At 54.4% G+C, this 20,543-nt stretch overlaps 2 protein-coding genes across 2 annotated transcripts; both read left to right on the top strand.

The window, feature by feature from the left end:
• Nucleotides 1-4,252: 4,252 nt before the first annotated feature.
• Nucleotides 4,253-11,425, top strand: TREML2 (triggering receptor expressed on myeloid cells like 2). Its single transcript, XM_016212715.2, is given in 6 exon segments — nt 4,253-4,310; nt 6,358-6,678; nt 9,510-9,921; nt 10,883-10,989; nt 11,240-11,357; nt 11,359-11,425. Coding segments are annotated over 6 exon segments (1,083 nt in total).
• Nucleotides 11,426-15,222: 3,797 nt separating this feature from the next.
• LOC107536838 (CMRF35-like molecule 8) lies at nt 15,223-20,096 on the top strand. The gene is made up of 6 exons (XM_016212674.2): nt 15,223-15,280; nt 15,480-15,806; nt 17,164-17,245; nt 18,424-18,539; nt 19,273-19,376; nt 19,920-20,096. Exons 1-6 carry the CDS (start codon nt 15,223-15,225, stop codon nt 20,094-20,096), a joined length of 864 nt encoding a protein of 287 aa, XP_016068160.2.
• Nucleotides 20,097-20,543: the final 447 nt, after the last annotated feature.

Below are 20,543 nucleotides of genomic sequence, written 5' to 3'. Positions count from 1 at the left end.
TGAGTTGATTATCCTGGGTTATGAGCCTGGGCACTAAATGCAAGCACATGTATCCTTATAAGAGAAAGGCAGAGGGAGATCTGAACACACAGAGAAGTGATGTGAAATGTAAAGATGGAGCAGAAAGAGTCTGGAGATACTGCCTTGAAGACTGGAGTGACAAAGTCACAAGCCAAGGAGTGTTGGCCCCCACCTTAAGCTGGAAGAAGCAAGGAGTGGATTCTTCCCTAGAATCTCCAGAGGAACTGCAGCCCTGACAACACCTTGATCCTGGTCCAGTGATAGTTTTCAAATTTCTGCCTCCAGAACTGTGAAAAAATAGATTTATGTTGTTTTAAGCCCGTAAGTGTGCTGTAATGAGAAACTAATTCAGGAGTGACTGCTAATGCATATGGAATTTCATTTTGCAGTGGTGAAAATGTGAATTTGGATTGTGGTTAATGGCCACACAACTCAGTGACTATACTGAATTGTACACTTTAAAGTGAGTCAATTTTATATTATGCAAATTATATCTCAGTAAGGCTGTTAAATAAATCTTTGTGACCTTGGGTAAAGCAAAGATTTCTTAGATATGACGTGAAAAGTATGAGTCAAGCCTGGCCTGTATGGCTCAGTGGTTGAGCATCGACCTATGATCCAGGAAATCGGGGTTTGATTCCCAGTCAGGGCAGATGCCCAGGCTGTGGGCTCGATCCCCAGGAGAGGGTGTGCAGGATGCAGCCTATCAACGACTCTCTCATCATTGATGTTTCTATTTCTCTCTCCTTTCCTCTCTCTGAAATCAAGAAAGATATATTAAAAAAAAGAAAAGTATGAGTCAAAAAATGGTATATTGGACTCCATCAAAATGAAAAACTTTTGTTCCTGAAATATACTAATAAGAAAATAAAAGGCCAAACAACAGATTGGGGGAAATATTTGCAAAAACCCATATTTAATTAAATAATACATCAGAATATATAAAGAGCACTCAAACTTCAATAGTAAGAAAACAAAAATGAAGAAAAAATTTGAACACTATATCTTAAAGGAAATATACTGATGACAAATAAGCACAATAAAAGATGCTCAATATTATTAGAGAAATGCAAAATAAAACTACATTGAGTACTTCTATACATTTATTAGAATGGGGGGGTGAACAACACCTGACAATATCAAAGTGCTATCAAGGACAGGGATCAACCGGAACGTTGCTGGTAGAAATGCAAATGGTGCAGCCATGATGGAAAACAGTTTGTCAGTTTTAAAAAAATTAAACATAATCTTGCCATACAACCCAGCAATCCCACTCTAGGAGTTTACCCAAGTGAAATGTAAATCTGTGTTCATACATAAACCTGTATACAAATATTTGTAGTGGTTTTACTTAAAATAATCCTAAACTGGACACCAACGTGGATGTCCCTCTATGGGGATATGAATAAACGAATTGTGGTACATCCATACCACGGGATCCTATTTCACAGTAAAGAGAACAAACTACTAAAACACCCAACAACCATCTCTAATGCATTGTGCTAAGTGAAAGAAGCCATACGGCATCATTTCTGTTTTTTAAATCCTCACCTGTTTTTATGGATTTTAGAGAGAGGGGGAGGGAGAGAGGGAAAGAGAAAGGTCAGTGTGAGAGAGAAACATCATCACCGGTTGCATCCCATACTCACCCCGACTGGGGCTCAAACCTGCAGTCTAGGCATGTGCACTGACCCGGAACCGGACCTGCAACCTTTGGATGCACAGGACAACTCTCCAGCCAGCTGAGCCTCCCAACCAGGGCTGGCATCATTCCATTTTTATAACATTTTGGGAAGGGCAAAACGATGGAGGGGAAAAATATACCAGGTCAGTGTTTGCTAGAAACTGAGGGCAGGATGAGATGACTGCCAAGGGAAATGGGAAACTTTAGGGGGTAAGGGAATATTTCCATGTCTTGAATATGGTGCTGGGTACTCATCCCTACGGGTATGTCAAACTCCCAGAACTTCCCATGGAAAAGAGTGAATTTTACTCTATGTAAATCAGGCCTTTGTTTATTTAATGGAAATACAGGGTGGGACCAAAGGGAGTTTGCAGTTGTTCGTGTGGAATTAATACAATAATTAATAAATAATAACACAAGAATAAACTTGGTGTTTCGAGTACTCACAACTGTAAACCTCCTTTTGCCCTGCCCTGTAGGAAAAAAAAACAGAAAAATATAATACTGTGTTAAATTATTTTGTAGTAAAAGAGTGAAGTATACACATTTTGAGAGAGTTTGGGAAATTCTTCCATGCTTCCCTCGAGGCACACCGAGAGCAGTCCATACCCTCTGTCAGGAAGAGAGCGCCCGGGTTCTCACGGCCCCTCAACACAGGGCGCTGGCACCTCTCCCGGTGCCTCGCTTGGGGAGGGCATGTGGCAGGGGCCCAAGGGCTGCCCAGCAGGGATGGATGAGATGCCCACCCCCGAAGCCAGTCACTGTGCTGGTGGAGGAAAGGAAGGAAAGGGGGGAGACAGCGTATGTGTTGGGAGGTGAGATAGCCTCGAACTCGGGGACCCGAGGGCTGGGGCAGAAGCGTTGACAGGGAAGGGTGGCTGAGGAAGGCAGGGAGGGTCTTCTGGGAGCTGAGAGGTCTGAAGTGACAACTGGATCTCATATCTCTACCCCACGCCTAGCGCCACCCATAGCACAGAAGACTGTAAGATCGGACGGAGGAAGGTGTGAGCAGACCAGTAAGTGAAGAGGCTAAAAGTTCAGGGTCAGCAAAGATGAAAACTTCCCTGGTTTGGGACTTGAGGCTCAAACTCAGTTTAAGACTCTGGCGGGCCATGCAAACCCGAGGACTTTTCACTCTGGTCCCATCAAAGGGCAAGAAAGTTGGCCCAGGTGAGTAGGGGGAGCACACATGGTCAGGGGGCTCACCCCCAAAGGAGCAGATGCCAAGCTCTTGGCTGTCAGTGTAGCCTTCTGATTCTCAGCCCTGGCGACGAAGAGAAGGGTGGGGTCTTGGGACAAATGCTGGGTCATTTTAGCTGGAGCCTGGTGGCTGTATAGGAGAGATAGGGTTGAGCAGAGGAAGTGGAGTGGGCTTGCCTGGGTGGTGCTGGGGCGGGGGCTGGGGAAGAGGGGCTGGGGGTGTGGTTTCTGGGGGGGAGGTGGGGGAGGGGCGGGCCTGGCCTTGCTTTAGGAAGCCTGCAGGAGCGGCAGGCGTCTCCTGAGAGCTGGTGGGTGAGTAGGCAGGACAGTGGGACAGGCAGGGAGCGCCACAGAGCCAGGGAGGCACGTTAGCCGCGAAAAGGAGAGGCGGCTTGTGTGTGTGTGTTCGTGTTGTGTGTGTGAGCGTATGTGTCTATGTGTGTGAGTGTGTGTGTGAGCGTATGTGTCTGTGTGAGTGTGCATGTGCACGTGCCCCCACGAGTGAGAGCACAGGAGCCCCTCCCTGAACCCAAACCTTACGCTCTTTTTGCAATTTGCATTTTTTTTCCCCCTGTCACTCTAACCGTGACAAAAATAAGATTGAGTTTGAGCATGTAGAGGGGCTATTCGTAAATGTGAGCATGCATGACAGTTCTCACCAACCAGGAGTCTGTGTCGTGTGTGTGTGTGTGTGTGTGTGTGTGTGTGTGAGAGAGAGAGAGAGAGAAAGAGAGAGAGAGAGAGAGAGACCCAGAGTGAACACTTTTGGTGAGGGATGAATGAATGAATGAATGGGAGTTTATAGGACCTCCTTTGAATGTGGGTCTGAAAAATGTAGCATCCAGGATGCCTCGCCCTGGCCACGTAGCCCCCAGCCCTGGTGTCTGGGCCCAGAGCATTCCAGGGAATTCTGTACCTGAGGTTCTAGAAACTTCACAACTGGCCCCACATGGATCCCCTTTCTCGGAATAGGAGGCACACCTACGGACCGGTTTCCAGGAGGGAATCCGGAGATCATGGGGAGTCTTCAGACCCTGGGAGCCCCCGTGGGGCTGGGGCCCAGGCTGGGTGGAGCAGCCGCACCTGCCTGAAGTTTCGAGGAAGAGGGAGGAAACGGTGGCGGCACCGCCCTCCCTAGGCTCTGCGGGCTCCTGCGGTCTGCTGGTCACAGTGGGTCCCGTGACTTCCTCACTTCCCTAAATAGGCAACTTCACTTTCAAAAGCCCAGGTTCTTTCCTGGCAGACCCAAGGGGTCCATCCTGCACCGGCCTGGGGCTCTGGCCTTGGATCCGGGGTGCCGGGCCCCCTGCCGCCTGGACTGTCCCCTGTCCCCAGCTGGATGGAGCCATGGCTCCCACACTGTTGCTGCTGCTGCTCCTCCTGTGGCCTCAGGGCTGCACCTCAGGTGAGAAGGTGGGGGGGTGGCTGGGGGAGGGAATGGCCTTTAGCTGGACCCTCCCACCTCATCTTTTCTTGCCCAATGACCTTGTTTAATATTTTGTGGAGTAGGAGGAGAGGGGAGGAGGCTGGGCTAGCCTAAGCTGCTCCTTGCCAGAGACCAAGAGAAGGTTCCACCGTGACACCTGGCCCTGGGGAAGCTGCCCTAGGTCTCAGGGGGCTCTGGCCCCGCTCTGCAGGGCTCCCTCAGGACCTCTGACCAGGGACACTCAAGTTCCTCACACAGAAAGCCTCTGCCCTGGGCCTTGTCAAGAAAGCCCTGGTTGGTTGTTACGGGAATCATTGCATTCTGTGTGTGTGTGTGTGTGTGTGTGTGTGTTTTCTCAGCTGCTGATGCCATTGCCCCCTATCCTGAGGGAAAGCAATTCCTGAAGGCCGCTCCCACCCCACAGGCACTAATGTTCCTTAAGCGGGGGGCTCACCCAATCCTGCCTCCCTCACTGCCATGGCAACCAAGTTACCACTTCCTGCCCAGTTCTGGGCACGGTGGGGGTTGGCAAAACCCCCTCCTTATCCCCAGTGAGAGGGGTGGAAGGTGGACACAAATGAACCCAGTACCCCCAAGACCCTTTCCAAGGTCACTCCATCCACGCACCTCCCCCAGAGAAGCCCCCTCTCTGCCAAGGCAGAAAAGTGTCTCCTGTGCTGAGCCATCCTGGGGTCCCCCAAACCTCCCATCGGCCAAATACTTGAGTTGGATCCTTGCGCCTAGTTTGTATGGGACAAAGTGATGCTCAGAGATGGTGCTGCCTTACCCCCAGCCTTAACTATAGCAGCAGCTGGGCTGGAAACTGAGGCAGATGTCTTGGGCACCGGGTCCTTGGTTATCATAGCTCTGGAAAAGTCTGGAACAACCTGCATTTGGGAAAAAGAAGCATGCATTGAGCCCTCACCGTATCCAAGGCACTGTCCTGAGGCATAGTTCTCATAGCCAACCTGATCTGCTCACGTGGTAGCATCAGAGCTTTAATCCATGTTTATTTAGGTTCCAAAATGTAACGTGTGTGTTTGTGCTTGTTTGCAGAAGGCTCTGGGGTGTTAAGGAGCAAGAGCTAAGCTTACGGCAGGCAGAGGGGTGGAGGGACCTCACCCCAACCCTCTCTCTCCTCTGTCCCCTGATTCGCCACCCCGGGCCTAGTCCTACTCTCTCCCCACTGGACCCTGGATCATAAAGTGCACAGACCACATCTCATTCCTAGACAAGAGTGCACCACAGTGGAAGTAAACAGTGGATAACTAACTGTGTAATTCTTTGGCTTGCACTCTGGTGGGAGTTTCTATGCACTTTTATTTGAGAGAAAGGAAGGGAGAGGGAGAGAGACAGAGAAACATTGATGAGAGCGAAACATCGATCGGCTGCCTCCTACAGGCCCGCTACTGGGGATGGAGGCTGCAACCCTGATATTGACCAGCAATTGCACCAGCGACCTTTCCGTACATGGGATGACACTCAACCAACTGAGCCACACCAGCCAGGGCTCTGCACTTTTGGACATCTTTAATCTATGGGTTTTATGTACCTAGGATATTTTAGAATGAAACATCACTTAGAATGAAACAAGACAACTTGCTATTTAAACGATGTCTATAGTGGACCTATTTGTAAAATAAATGACCAGTCTTAATGTTTTCAGAAATTAAGGTTGGGGCTTCTTTTCCACTGGAATCTCATAACTTCATGACTTGCGCTTGCGTCTGTGCCCCGGGTCTTTCCCATAAGACTCTGAGCGTGGGGCTTGTCATGTTCCCATCAGACTGGAAAATACCATGAAGAAGGGAGCTGTGTCTGATAGGGGCTCCCCGAGGGCAGGGACTGCGTCCCCCCTCGGACTGGGAGGGCTCCTCAGAGAAGGGCTGTTTCTCCCTCGGACTGTGAGTCCCACATCAGCAGGGCGACACCCCCTCCCCTCCCTTCACCGTGAGCTTCAGGTTTCACGCCGATGCCGCCTTCCCCACTCTTGCGGGACCTTGCTCAACACGCCCTGTCTCCCCAGGTGTCCCTGCTGAGAGCGTGTACTCCAAGGTGCAGCATTTTGAAGGGGAGACTCTGTCTGTGCAGTGCTCCTACAAGAGCCGCAAAAAACACGTGGAGGGCAAGGTTTGGTGCAAAATCAGGAAGAAGAAGTGCGAGCCTGGGTTCACCCGGATCTGGGCGCAGGGGCCGCGCTATCTGCTGCAGGACGACGCCCAGGCCAGGGTGGTCAACATCACCATGGTGGCCCTCAGGCGCCAGGACTCGGGCCGGTACTGGTGCATGCGCAACAGCTCCGGCACCCTCTACCCTCTGATGGGCTTCCAGCTGGAAGTGTCTCCAGGTGAGCAGGCCTGCTGGGCCCTGGGATGATGGGGCAGCCTCCCTGCACTGCACAAGCATCGGATGTACCAAGAATACCAATCCTTCCATGGGCATGCTGCACAGTAGGGCTCACACAGGTCTTTTACAGACATCTTCATGAACATCACTGTTACCATGTCATAGATGAAGGAAATGAGGTCGAAAGAGTCCTGTGTGCTTCTGACCTTGCCTAAGACAACAGAGCTAGCAAGTGGCAGAGATGAGATTCAAACTCAGTACTCTCTGTGCTTTGTTTTCTTCAGGCATCTGTTGAACATATACTCACTGAGCCCTGATTATGTGCCAGCCACTAACCTAGGCTCTGGGGATACAGTGGTGAGCAAAACCAGACACAGTTCTGCCCTGTGGGAGATGACAGGCAATAGTACATCATCAGACAATAATTGCAGATAACAATACATGTTCTTAAGAAATAAAACAGTGCGATAAACCAGAAAGTAAGTTGGTGGTGGGGGAGCTGCCAAAGCACTAGGGCTCAGAGAAGACCTCCTTGAGCAGAGCCCTAAATGATGAGAGATTTCTAATTCTGTTGAACTATGGGTACTTCAAAGGTCATTCTGGGAGGAAAAATGCATGTGCAAAGGCCCTGAGGTGAGAAGGAGTGAAGGCTGTACAAGGCAGGCCTGGGTGGCTGGTCCATATTGAGTGTGGGGCAGAATGATAGGAGGTGAGGTTGGAGAGTCAAACAGAAACCCCAAAGTCCAGGATAAAGGAGCTGAGTTTTATGCTAAATGTAACAGAGAGCTATTGGTGAGCTTAGTGGGGCGTGTTGTGACTTATCTTCAAGACAGCAGTGGCTGTTGTGCAGAGGATGGACTGTGGAAGGGTAAGAGCATGGCAGAGAAACCATTGTGGGAGTCCTGGCTGGAAATGACAGTGTCTTGAGTAGGATGTGGTCCCTGGAGACGGAAAAAAGAGGAGGGGCTCAAATCTCTGATGGTCAGACTCTTGCCCACCCTGTATGTTTTTTGAGGTAAGACAGGATTTGCTCACGTGGGAGGTGAGCAAAGGCAAAAAATCAAGATGACTCCAAGGGTCAATCTGAAAGGGGAGCTGGTTTAGAGGAGAAAGATGAAGCTCTATTTTGTCATGTTACTGTTAAGACACCCTCCAGAAGCTCACGCAGGGAAATGAGGCAGGCAGTCGATGCATCAGCCTGAAGCTCAGGTGAGAGGTCCGAGCTGGGGATATATTTAAACTGTCTCTATAAAGACAGTTTAAAGTGAAAGAGTCTGAAAAAAGTAGCCAATGACTATGAAAGTCATTATCTACCCTTCCCTGTTCCCCTAATCCAACCGTGTCCCCATCTTCTGTTGGGTCTGAACTAGGGCAACTGCTGAGTCTACGATGTGGAGCCCAGTCTCATTCCTCCACTCTCTAGTTCTGATGTGGACCCAGGGAAGTAGCAGAAACCAGGCTACTGAAGTCTGAATCTGTAGGGATACACACATGAAGTGGTTTTATTTTTCCTTTTCGCATATCAACCCCCCCATTGTACTATGTCAAATCTCAGTTTGCACCTCTTAATGACAGCTTGAGGAGATTCCAACTTTGCATTTCTTTTCAGTCATTAGGAAATAAAAAATCCTCAGCCCAATTAAAAACTAGACTATTCTAGCAATATATATATATATTCTCTTCTGCTCCCCCTTGAAGACCAGGTTTCATGTCCCAAGGCGCCTGAAATGGGGAAGGGGGAGTAGCCTGCTGCCTAACTCTGCCTCCTTCATCCCTGGAGGTGGGGGAAGGGGTTCCCCTGAGCCCCCTTTTTCCTTGCCTTCTCCCTGCCAACTCCTTGGTGTACTGGGGCAGGAACGAAGGTTGTGTGACTTCACTGACCCTTGTTCTCTTTCTGTTGGCTGTCACTCCTTTTCTGCCCAACCCCTGGAGATCCTCTATAAAGTGGGTGTCCAAATGCTGGCTCTCCCAGGGTACCTCTGTGTGAGTTCTTTGCAGGGTCTGCCCACTGCTGAGTAGGACTATGTGGGAGAGCCGGGTCCAAGTCAGCCCTTTCCTCTGTGCCCACCCTCACCAATGACGGTTGTTCTGGGTTCCCTTGCCCAGAAAAAGGGCACCTTCCATGGTGACCACGTGGCCCTCAAGAATGCATCCTTGCCAAGCACACTCGTGGGATGCAGCAGCCCCCTCGAACCCCCTGCCATCTCTCTCCCATTTTCTGTTTCCCGCAGAGAAAGACCCAACTCTGCCCCCTAGATCGGACCTCAGCACTACAACTCCCTTCTCCCCCAATATCCAAACGCCAACCTTCTTCTAGAAAATGGGATGGTAACGAGCTGGGTTGATAGATGCGGGTACTATGACTGGCTTCATCTCTTAGAAAGCCGCCAAAGATGGAGTCTGACTCCCGCCCCTTGGGGTGTTCTTTGGAATCTAGGCCTTTGAGGCTTCCTTGCCCTCATCTTTGGACCCCAGTCATCAAATAAGGAAAGACCCTGTCCAACACCACAGGAGAGGAATCTCTGGCCCACAGAGGAGGGCCAGAGAGATGAGGTGGGGAGGGGAGAGTCCTCTGGGCCCAGGAGGCCTGGCAGGAGAGCCTAAAGCAACTGTGAAAGTCTCTCCCTTCTTTATTGTGTCTACTTCCTGACATCACCCCCTGAGCAAACACACACCTGGGCACGCAGCAGAGCAGATCCCAGGTCCAAGGTCAGAGGGGAGCGAGGACAGGCCCCAGCCCGGCATCCAGACAGTCAGGCCGGCTGCCAGGATCTGCTGCCAGCACCCAGGCCCCTAACTCAGTCTAACGTTCCTCCCTCTCTGGTCCTTCAGTCCCCACAGCCGAGAGAAACACTCCTCTTACACAGCTGGCCAACATCCTCAAGAGCGGAATTGTCATCACAACGGGCCGAGACCCCACCTCAGGCCCTGGTGCCCCTTTCCCCAGCAGTGTGAGGATGTTCACACCTGGAGTCCTCACTTTGGCCAGACTCTTGCCCTCCACTGCCTCAGGGACCATCAGGTTGAGCTCCATGACAGGCTACAGCTTCACCAGCCCCTCCACCCCTGGGCCCAGAGGGACCGAGAGGCTCCAGACTGTGACCGCGACTCCCAGCCATGCCCGAGCCTCCTCGGCTGGCCCTGCATCCTTCTCCACCAAGGCCGGGCAGTTGGGCACCGGATCGCCCACCACGAGGCTGTGCCACACCAACAGGTCGCTCCTCAACAAATTATCCCCCATCAGGTACCCGTGGGCTCCGGGGTTGAGTGACACTTTACCAGACATGGCAACAGTTCTGGGTGCCTGAACAGACCTCAAGGTGCAAATGTTACAGCAGACCTTCCCCTTCCCCTCCCCTTTCTGAAATTGTCTGGCTTGTTGCTGAATGGGAGGTGGGGGCCTGGACACGGGTGGAGAAGTGACATAAATGATGGCAGTGGGGAATGAAAGCGGGGGAGGGGTCTGTGGCTGCAGAGGGTGGGGACAGGACAAGGAGGTGGCTCGGAGAGAGGGAAATGGGGGGGGTGTTAATTTGGGTTCCCCAGAAGCAGACTCTGAGCCCAGGATCAGTGGCATTTGGAACACGGGGAGAGTGCGGGGAAGTGTCACGGAGGGGAAGGCGGCAGACAGGAGCTTACGCGGTCTGCCGCTGCCGGGAACTCTGGGCACAGTGTCACGCGGCCACCCGAAGGGCCAGGGAGCTGGCGTAGTTACATGCCCACTCCTGTTGGTCATCCGTAGAAGGCTGCCTGCCATGTGTGGCATGGAGGTCGCCGGTGACAACAGAAAGTCCTCAGGCCAAAAAAAAAGTAAATGGAGGTATTGCCAATGGGTGCACGTGGAGGTGACAGAGGCAAGGAATGCAGGCTGGTAAGAGCCACCCTCTGTCACTAGGACGAGAGTAAGAATCCTGGTCCCTTAGGGTCCTTGTCCTCAAGGGTGAGCAGATTTGGGGGAATGGGGGAGGGGTGCTGCAGCGGAGAGATGCTCCCCTCCACCTGGGGACGGGGTCGTCCTCTCCTGAGCGCCGAGTGCCCAGCAGCTGGGTCCCCAGGGAGAGAGGCCGTCACTCCCTGCGGGCCGCCGGGGTTTCCCCTCTCTGGTTCCTCTGGTGTGGTGTGCTGTGTGGTGGATGGACAGACAGAAGGACGTGGCTCAGTGGGGGAGCCTGGTGCTCACCCCCTGTCCCCTCCTGTCTCCTTAGGCACCAGGATTCGAACCTCACTGTGCTGGCTGGCGTGCTGACCTTCCTCTCGGTGCCTGTGATGATGATGGCGGGCTATGGGTTCTGGAAGAAGAGACACCGGGGAAGTGAGTAGAGCCCCTCCTCCCAGCTTCCCCAGGGCAGAGCACGGGGCCTCCAGGCGGTGTGTCACGGGAGGACTGTGAGCACCCAGGTGAGGGCGGAGGGTGGGAGGTGGGGACAGTGCAGCGTTACCCTCCAGGCCAACCTGGCAAGAGGTGGGGGGCAGGGCCAGGAGAGGGGCTGGACCAGGCCAGGAGCATGAGGGATGGTGAACAGGAGCCCACCCTTCTTCATCTCTCTCCCTGGCCCTCACAGGCTACAGCATGTGCAGGGACCCTTCTCGACCCTGGAGGGACCCACCTGGAAGACCAAAGCCTCCTTGGAAGCCTACTTGGTTTAAGGCCACTTATGCAGTGGGGGAGCTTTTCGCAGAGACCCCAAGAGGTCATACGAGAAGTGAAGATGGGGACCTGTCTGGATTGGAGCCAGGTTGGGGGGTGAGGACTTGTGCATGCTGGGCTCAGGCCTCCCCTAACCAGAGGCTGTACCGCACCCGCCCAGTCCCCTGGGCCTCCAGGAACCTGGGGAGGGGCCCAGAGCCGAGGACACCACGCAGGAAGTCCCGGGAAGCCCCGGAGGGAATTCTGCTCAGAGCCACAGGCCTGGGGCCCCAGCTGCATGGTGTTTACAGACAGAGCCTCAGCTCCCACCACCCTGGGGACCCCTACCACCAAGCTGAGGGGAGCGGGGGCGGGGTGGACAGCTGCGTCTCCACACCAGGACCCTGTGTCCTCAGCTTCCTTCTGCTCCCCTCAAGCTTCCCCATGGATTTGGGGAATAAAGAGTCCCAGAAGCAGCCAGTGTCCCAGTGGCCCTCCCTGGGGGAGGAGGAGGAACAGTGATTAAGAGTTGGGGGTCCACAGAGGCATTGGCAGCAGGGGACCCCAAAGCTGTCCAAGAGCCTCCCCCCATGTCCTCTGACTGACCTCTGACGTGCCCTGCCCTCAAGTCCTGAGAGCATTGCAGAGCCAACCCTCTCATCGCTGCCACCTGCTGGCCAGCGCCTCTGGCACAGCTGTGATGGGCAGCTGAGAACCCCCCTAGCAGCAGGACCAGCCTGACCCCAGACTGGGGTGCAAAGGCTGAACTCAGGGCTGTCACCCCCAGTTCTCACACCTGGACTCTAGGTCTGAGCTCTTGGAGGGGACTGTGGGCCTTCCGAGTCCACTGAAGGGGGGACCACAGCTCAGAGAAAGGGGGGATCGCCACACCACCCCCCACCCACATCCCCAGGGTCTCCTTTTCCCCTGGGAAGCGAGGAGCCACTGTGACACAGCCAAGACAACTCAGAGCCCACCACAGCCCGGAGGACTGCCTGGTAAGGGTGGGGCAGGGAGGATGGAGCCAGGAGCCTGGCCCAATGGTCTGAGACGTCTGCCCTACCAGACAGGCTCCTGGCTCAGACTTGGCCTCTTCTGCAGGGAAAGCTGAAGAATACGGGCAGCATTTGTCCCTTGAAGAGGGCTGTCCACCAGACTGGAGTGAATGGAGAAAGCACCTGGGTCTAGATGTGGCATCTCTACTCTTGCAGGGACCTCCTGGGTGGGGGGGCAAATGTCATAGTCAGGAGACTGACACAGCCAGAGCCTCAGTTGGGGCCACTCCAAGATGGATATGGGGAGAGAAGAGGAGGGGTGGGTAATCCTATGGGACCATGGGGAGGAGGCACCTCTTTCCTGTGCCCAGGAGAGGGCACCAGAGGGGAGATTCAGCTTGAGGAACTGGCTGGCCTGGTGCTGGGACACACACACACACACACACACACACACTCTGACAGCTGTCCTCCCTATCAGGAAGGTGTGGCCACTGCCTGGTATGTAACTTGGAGGGCATTTAACTCACCTGGGGGAAAACAGGTCCCCAAGAGCTCACCTCCAGGGAGACCCTGCAACGGCCTGACTGCCTTTCCTCCTTGGAGAGCAGGCTGCCCCGTGGGGGTGGGAGAGCGCTGAAGAGGGCTCAGGACCAGGACCCAGGGGGCCCAGGGTTGCCACTTGTTTCTGTGTGACCCTGTGCAAGTCACTAACCCTAGAGGGCCTCATTTTTCCTCTCCTGTGAAAGGGGACACAAATTCCTACCTCAAGACTTGTCAGAATAAAATGAAAGAACGTGAGCTTTCTACAACTGAGTAAGTGCGTCGCGATTGCTGGTCCTCAGGTTCTTTTCAAGTTATATCATGTGTCATATTCTACGTTTTAAAGACCTCTGGAACTCATTTCTTTGTTTTGTCCTTGACTGTAAGGGGAGAGGGAGGGTGGAGGGGGACATTGTCCCCAGGTGAAGGGTGCTAGATGCAGGCAGAGGCCTGGGCTCTGCCCTAGGGTCAGGCAGGGTAGCTGTCAGGATGACCACCGTCCCTGTTTGCCCAGGATAAGGGGCTCCCAGGACCGGCGGACCTGCACCCGCTGCCCATCCGTGGAGCCTGCTCCCGCACGAACCCCATGGTAAGGAAGGGCACGGAGTACCGAGAGGAGGTGCAGACCCTGTGCCCTGGCTCCCCAGCTGCTACGGACCTCCAGGCCTCTGGGACATTTTCCCCTGAACCCCAGCACCTCACTTTCTTCTTTTTCTTCTCGCCTTTGTCCCCAGAGCTCCAGGGGGACCCAGGTCCCAGCAGATCCAGGGCAGGGAGGTGCAGGGCAGGGGAGCTTTCAGGCAGGTCCAGGCTGTGACCGCCTTAGGCGGGTGAGACAACCTAGCTTCCTGAGCCACAGGCAGAGACCCTGCCCCACCTGGGAAGGTGTCCTGTAGTGACCAGCGGCAAGAACAGACAAGGAAGACCCAGCACCCTGGGATGTTCGGGATGTTTGAACCGAGGAGCTGGCAGGCGGGCCTGACATCTTCCACTGGGAGGCCGTTCTTCCAAGTGGCTGCACACTGTGGTTTTTGCTCCCAATCAAACTGAGCCGGTGGGTGTTCAGCAGCCCAGCCCCTCCTGCAGGGCCAATGGCCTTCTCACCCCAGTGCCAGGAGCAGTGAGGGCGGGAGGCCTCCTCCCGGGGCAGCCCACTGCCCCGACCATGATGCAGGTGACTAAGGACCGGGCACTGCCACCACCTTGGTGGGAACCAAAGGGCAACCTGTCTTCAGAGGTGCCTCAGAGGCTGGGGCCGGAGCTTCCTGTTGGCCGAGGGCTGCTTCCTACCCTTGTCTCCCCAGCCGGGTCCCCAGCCTTCACCCCTGTGCTAATCTCCGCCTCGCCTCCGGAGTCCGTCCCTGCCAACCCCAGTGGCCACACTGCGCGTTTACGGGGCTCTCTCTCCTTTGCTGTTCATCTCTCAACTATAAGCAGCCGTGACAACAGTTTTCCTGTAGCTCATCTAATGACAAATATTTTTCTTTTTTCTTTTAATTTTTATTTTTCAATTACAGTTCACATTCGGTATTATTTTGTGTTGGTTCCAGGTGCAAGCACAGTGGTTAGACAATCATATGCTTTATACAGTGCACCGCCCGACATTCCCAGTGCTCCCCTGGCACCATACACAGTTATTACAATATTATTGACTAGCTTTCCTATTAGTCATGGGGATGTAAAGTACAAATTATTTTAAAAATGTGCTTGATTAGTGTGGTCTTTCAACAAATGCTTAAGGAGTGATGATAGTGGCAAGCTGGGAACTGGGGACATAGGGGGCAGAGACTCCCTTTTTCCTCCCCCTTCTCCTTCCCTCCCCACCCCTGAGGCCTGCTTTGCTCTCCTACCCTTGTCAGGGACTTTCCTGTACCTCCATTCCTGGAAATGACTCCCCCTCTCCTTCTCCTGTCCCCCTCCAGTCCCTGCAGGACTCCTCAATTCCCAGCAGGCCTGGGCAGGAGGCCCCTGACCAATGGGACCTCCAGAGGTCCCCCACCTCTGTCCCTCACCTTCAGCTCCTGCTTTTCTTGGCTGGGGAAGAGAGAGCTGAGGCTGGGAGGGAAGTGGGACAGAGGAGAGACAGAGGGAGGAGAAATGGGTTTTCATTTCACCACAGTTTCTTCCTGGGCTCTCACATGTTTCCCCACCCATGTGGGAGGGAGGCAGCTGGGCAGGATTGGACACAAGGGAGCCCCAATCCAGGCCAGAAACGCACGGCAGGGGGGGGGTCCTGCCTATAGGCCAAGGCCTCCCCCTCCTCCCAGGCGCCCAGTTCCCCACCAGGGGCCTTTGCCTTCCTCGTGGCTGGCTAAGTCCCTCCCAGCTCTGGCTCCCTCTCCTCAGGGCGTCCCTGCTGCCACCCCAGCTCAAGAAGAGGACCATGGCCCGGGGGACCACCCACCTGCTGCCACTTGTCCTGCTGGCACTCCTGACCTCAGGTGAGGAGCAGAGGGAACTGGGCAAGAGGAGGAAGGATGGCTAGTGAGGTGGGCATGAAGGGGCTGTGCGGAGGGAAGGGGCCAGAGGCGGGAGGGGGGCACATTGAGTGTAGACACAAAGAGAGGATTCCTGAGGAGGTCCCGGCCCCCAGCTCTGCAGGGCAGCTGGGGGCTCCCTGACCTGAGGGTTTGTTCTCAGGCTCCTGGGCGCAGCAGCAACAGTTGTGGACCCTAGAGGGTGAGACTGTCTCCGTGAGATGCCCTTACCCATCCCAGGAAGGGTTGAAGGTGAAAGTGTGGTGCAGAAAAACACCAGCAAACGCTTGTATCATATTAGCCACCCACTCGGGGCTCAGCACAGTGCCTAGGAACCCTCAGCTCTTCATCACGGATAACCCCGAGTTGGGCTACTTCACCGTCACCATGGCTGCGCTCCGAATGAGGGACTCGGGGACCTACTGGTGTGCAATCTATGAACATCCCATGGTGACTGTTCTCAAAACCATCTCTCTGGTGGTATCTCAGGGTGAGTTCTTTCCTCCTTGTGTGCTTCTCAGATTCCCTGAATCACAAGATGCTGGTGCTGGAAAGGACCCTAAGTCACTTCCTCAGTCCTCCCATAGCTGACCTTGCCCGAGGTCACCAACCAGTTAATGGCAGAACCAGCACCAGAGCTCAGGCTGCCAGCTTCCAGTCAGTCCTTCCTTCCCCAGCAGGACACTTCTCTGAACCCTTGTTACTCATAGGGCGCCCCCCCGTTGAGTGGTAACGATCATCAGGCTTCTTCAGGCTTGAGCAAGACTGGCCGATTGGCCCATTCCCGGACACTTACCCCTGACCCTAATCCCCAACCTTCTCTCGAAGGGTTGTGCTTGGGATGGGTCACAGGTAACTGGGTGGGGGTCAAGAAATGCGGACAGACAGGGGACAGCCACAGTGAGGCAGACATGAGACTTTGGGGGTGAGGCTGGGAGGTGTAGTGGCTGAGGGCTCAGAGGCCTGGATCCTCACCCTGAACCTGTCCCTGATACTTGAGAGACCTTAAGCCTCAGAGTGGGAAGTTCGAGGTGGCCCCTAACCCTGAGGCCCTCAGGGATGCCTCCTGAAAACTACAGAGTTGCAAAGCTCCCCTACATTTCTCTGAGATGGTCGGGGGTTTAATAGCCCCTTCTCAGACCCCACCCTGCTGCCCAGCCTGCCCCGCAGGGGACCCAGGCCAGCTGCTCCGTCATTCTCTGCCCAAGCTTTGGCTCATTGCTCACTCCATGTAGGGCATGGGGCTAGGATCGGGAAGGGGAATAAAAAACCTGAGACCCCATCCTGTGCGGGAGGAGCCCACAGCCCAGCCTGGAAGCAGACACATAAATAAAGGGTTATGGAGCAGCGTGGGGGGTGGCATATTGGATAGAGGCCCAGAGAAGGGAGGGACCAGATTGCTGGTGAAGGCCAGGAGTATGGGTTCTCCTGGAGGACTCCCTGGAGAAGGTGACACTACATGGGCCTGGTTAGATAAGCAAGAATTTGTACAGGAGAGACAAAAAAGGTTGGGGGGCCAGAGGAGGGAGGCATTGCAGGTGGAAAGCACATGACGTGTTCAAAACCAATGAAAATAGAAGAGACCACAGAATATAATCAATGTACTGGTGACAGTGCGGCACCTCGTCTAAAGCCACTTGACCTGTGGCACTTCACCGTGAAGGAAACCCAGCACAGCTCAGTGTGGCACCTCCACAGGGCATTCGCGGGACACGTAGCGCTTCTCAGCCCTCACTTGGTCTAGGGCCATGTGTGGGCTCCTCCTTCCTAGGGTTGGGGACTAGAAGGGGAGCCCTGTAATGGGGACAAACAGATAGGAGTGCTCCCTTCACTGTTGTCTCTCACAGCTCCAACACTGCAAGTCACCAGGAGCACCAGGAGCACCAGGACCACAGCCTGGACCTCTACCATCAGCCCTGTCATTGACAGGTACCGGCACCCCTCCCCCATCCCCTTACACCTCCATTGCCTCCCATCCATCACCAGCTGTGCCAAATGCCTCCAACTGCACATTCCCACCGACACCTGGCTCTCAGGGGATGGTGTGGGGGTTGGACAGCTTGCTTCAGGTCACTTTACCTCTTCGAGCCTCAGTTTTCTCATCTGCAAAATGGGCCAATAACTTTCCCACCTTACGTCAGGGTTTGCTACCTTTGGCACTATCGACATTTGGGGTTAGATAATTCTGTGTTGGGTGGGGCTGTCCTGCGTGTTGTAGGATATCAGCAGCATCCCTGACTGCTACCCATTAGACAGGGACAGCACAAGCCTCCCCCGGGTGCCCCCAAATGTCTCCAGACATTGTCATTTTGCTTCAGGGGACACAAAGGGCCCAGTGCCAAGCGTGCTACTTTTTCCTTTCCCTTGCCCCCATCCCCTCCCCTCCTTTCAGGGGAGCTGTCCCAGAGCCACAGGGCCTAGGGAAAGGCTCTCTCTGCAGTGCCTAGAGCCCGTGGCCTGGCTTCCTCGAGGCCCTGCGGCTGGCCTGACAGCTGGCTTTCTGCCTGCCTCTGTCCCCCCTCTCCCTCCACCCTCCATCACTGCGAGTCCTGGGGTCCTGCAAACCTCAGTTCCTTCTCCAAGGCATGCTGGCCAGTGGAGCTGAGTGGTCGGTGCCCCTAGAGCTGCTGCCTCACCCCCATGACCCCTGACACCCCAGACCCTTCCTTAGGAACCTGCTGTGTGGTAAGAAAGTCTACCCTTACCGTTATTATGATTTGACAGAGCACTTTGTCAAACGACACCAGTGTTCTCTGAGCGTCAACTGCATCTCACAGCCAAGGGCTGAGGGGGAGGAGCCGGGACCAAGAACAGTTAAGGGAAGGATGCAGGAGAGGTGAGCACAGGTCCCCAAACAGGGGCCCAGAAGGCCAGTTAGGGGACAGTGAGCAGCAAAACTGGAGGCATTGTCAGCATTCCTGCTTTACAGAGGGGGAAACAAGCCCAGAGGTGGGACGGCCCATGAGGCTGCATGGCCTGCAGGGTGGTGGGGCTGCCTCCTGCGGCTCAGAGGGGGCGTCTGTGTGACAACAGGCATGGGGGAGGGATGGCTTCCCTGCAGAAGTTTGGCTCCTTCTTTCCTCACCTGACTGGTCCTTGTTCCAAAGCCCCCCCCCAGGCCACTGGAATGTCATCTCCAGCGTGTTGGTGGCCTTCCTGCTGCTGGGCCTCTCCCTCCTCCTGATCCTGTACCTCCGCAAAGCCCGGGGACGAGCCAGGGCAGGTAAACCCGCTGGCTCCGAGCACGCCACCCGATGCTCGGCCCCATAAGGTGCCCGTGAGCCACGAGACAGGCGTAGCGCGCCCATTCACCAGCAAGGCGACAGGCCTGAGAGGCTAGCGCCAATTCGCCTAAAACTGGGTATTCTAATATCTGTTTGGGATCATATATTTTTTCATTATTTTATCGTTAAGGATTTTAAAACAAATTTATCTAGAGATGTTTCTGGTTTGTGGTAACCTTTTTAAATCATTGCTCTCACATTTAAATATTGCCTTCCTGAAAGCACTGGGAGCACCTTTTAACCTCCCAAGTTCTAAGCGTTAGCATTAACCACGTGTAAAATCTGCAGCATTTCGTGCCAGATGATCAGACTGGTGCCTTTTGAGACCCTTACTTTGTTTTTGTTGGTTTGTTCAGCACATAAGCGCTGTGTTTATTAACCACATACCCAGCGATGTGTCTGCTGACCTAGAACTGATCAAGTACTGGTTTGAAGCAAATTAGACGCAGGCAGCCGCTTGGGTTTGTCCTTAGTTTAGCACTAATGTCCGCTTTCTGACACCAATCTGTGCTGGCCGCCTGGGATCTCCCAGGCGGGACGGTGTTTCCCAGCCCAACCCAGCCTCTCCCCAGTCAGGGTCCCTTCTACAGGCCAGGGCCTCCAGCCCCGCCGGAATTGCCACGAGAGGGGTAGAGAGAGGCTCGTCCTCTAAAGCTGACTGTTTTTTCACAGGCGAGGACAAACCCCACCACATCTCTGACATTCCTACCAACAAGGATAACACTGTGTGGAGGACGAATCCTGCCCCAAGTCAGAGGGACTCTCGGCTTTCCTGGGTACCTTTGTTTTCAGCATTGCTGTTCTTTTTAAAATTTCCTGGCTTCTGTTTACTCACGGTTTCTATTTACCCTGAAGCTGGACTCACTGTGACTCACCATGCGCCCAATGCCTCATCTATATATTTCCCAATTCAAACCCCGTGGGGAGGGAAAAGCCGACCTAGCGCTTTTGACCTTGCCCCTGTGGGAGACAGCTTTCTAATGCGATGCATCGGGTGGGTCTGATGGCCTGTGGCTCAGCCACCCTCCGTCCCCCCTGCAGAGACTTTGGATTACCGGGTCTGGGCTGGAGCCTGAGACGGCACTGCTGGTGCTGCCGGCCCGCGGGCCGCACTCTGCGTAGCCTCCCTTGCTCTTAAACGTGTTCGGTGATGGTGACCTCACTGCCTTCTGCCATTCCACAGGCTCTGCCAGATCCACGCCCTGTCCCGGACCTTATCCCTGTCCCTGATCTCAGCCCAGCTCTGGGCACCTGGGGGGCCACTGACCACTCCCGGCTGTGATCTGTACAATGAACTTCCACTTGTCTTTGATTCCCAGGGCTCCAGCCGGCAGATGGGCTCTGTCGAGGACACCGGGGACATCCACTATGCCTCACTTACCCACCTGAAGCCCTGCTGCCCTGAGGAGTCCATCTACGTCAACACCCACCCTAGCCCCAAGCCCACACCTGACCTTTTTCTGGCTGTGGAATATGCCAGCATCACTAAAAACTAACTCCAGTGCTCCGAGCTGGCTGCCCCAGAGGAGGGGCCCAGGATTTGAAGGCAGAAGTCACTTCGCGGTGAGCGTCTGTGTGAGGCATAGGGCTGCTCTCCCAGTGATGGGTGACTTCTTGAGGCCGAGAAGGTCCTAAACCAGCAAGGGCCATCCTTTCCTGCAAAGGAGATGAGGAAGGAGCACAAAGGAAGAAAAGTCCTCATCAACCCAGAGGGGAGAAGCTATGAGAGTCAGGGTTGTGATGGGCAGGCTGTGGGGACCGTACTGGGGTTTGTGGATACCTGCCTGCTCCCTCCGCAGGGTCTGGGAGGAGTGTTACTAAGGCTGAGTCTGACTAGGGAGGGTCTGTGACCCCATGCTTCTGAGTAACCCAATCTTCACCTCCCTCTCTGGCTCCCACTTCCTTCCTGACCAAAGGCTGTGAAATTCTGATGAATTAAGCAA

The sequence above is a fragment of the Miniopterus natalensis genome, chromosome 5 (assembly GCF_054644295.1).
Source record: "Miniopterus natalensis isolate mMinNat1 chromosome 5, mMinNat1.hap1, whole genome shotgun sequence".
Taxonomy (NCBI): Eukaryota; Metazoa; Chordata; class Mammalia; order Chiroptera; family Miniopteridae; genus Miniopterus; species Miniopterus natalensis.
The sequence above is the reverse complement of the archived record's forward strand: the minus strand, read 5'-3'. Positions and strand labels throughout refer to the sequence as shown.

Bases quoted from the DNA above. Each gene is read 5' to 3' on its own strand.
- LOC107536838 (XM_016212674.2), top strand. From the start codon at position 15,223: ATGGCCCGGGGGACCACCCACCTGCTGCCACTTGTCCTGCTGGCACTC. The intron at 15,281-15,479 runs GTGAGGAGCAGA...GTTTGTTCTCAG, and splicing joins GCTGGCACTCCTGACCTCAG to GCTCCTGGGCGCAGCAGCAA. The intron at 18,540-19,272 runs GTAAACCCGCTG...GTTTTTTCACAG, and splicing joins CCGGGGACGAGCCAGGGCAG to GCGAGGACAAACCCCACCAC.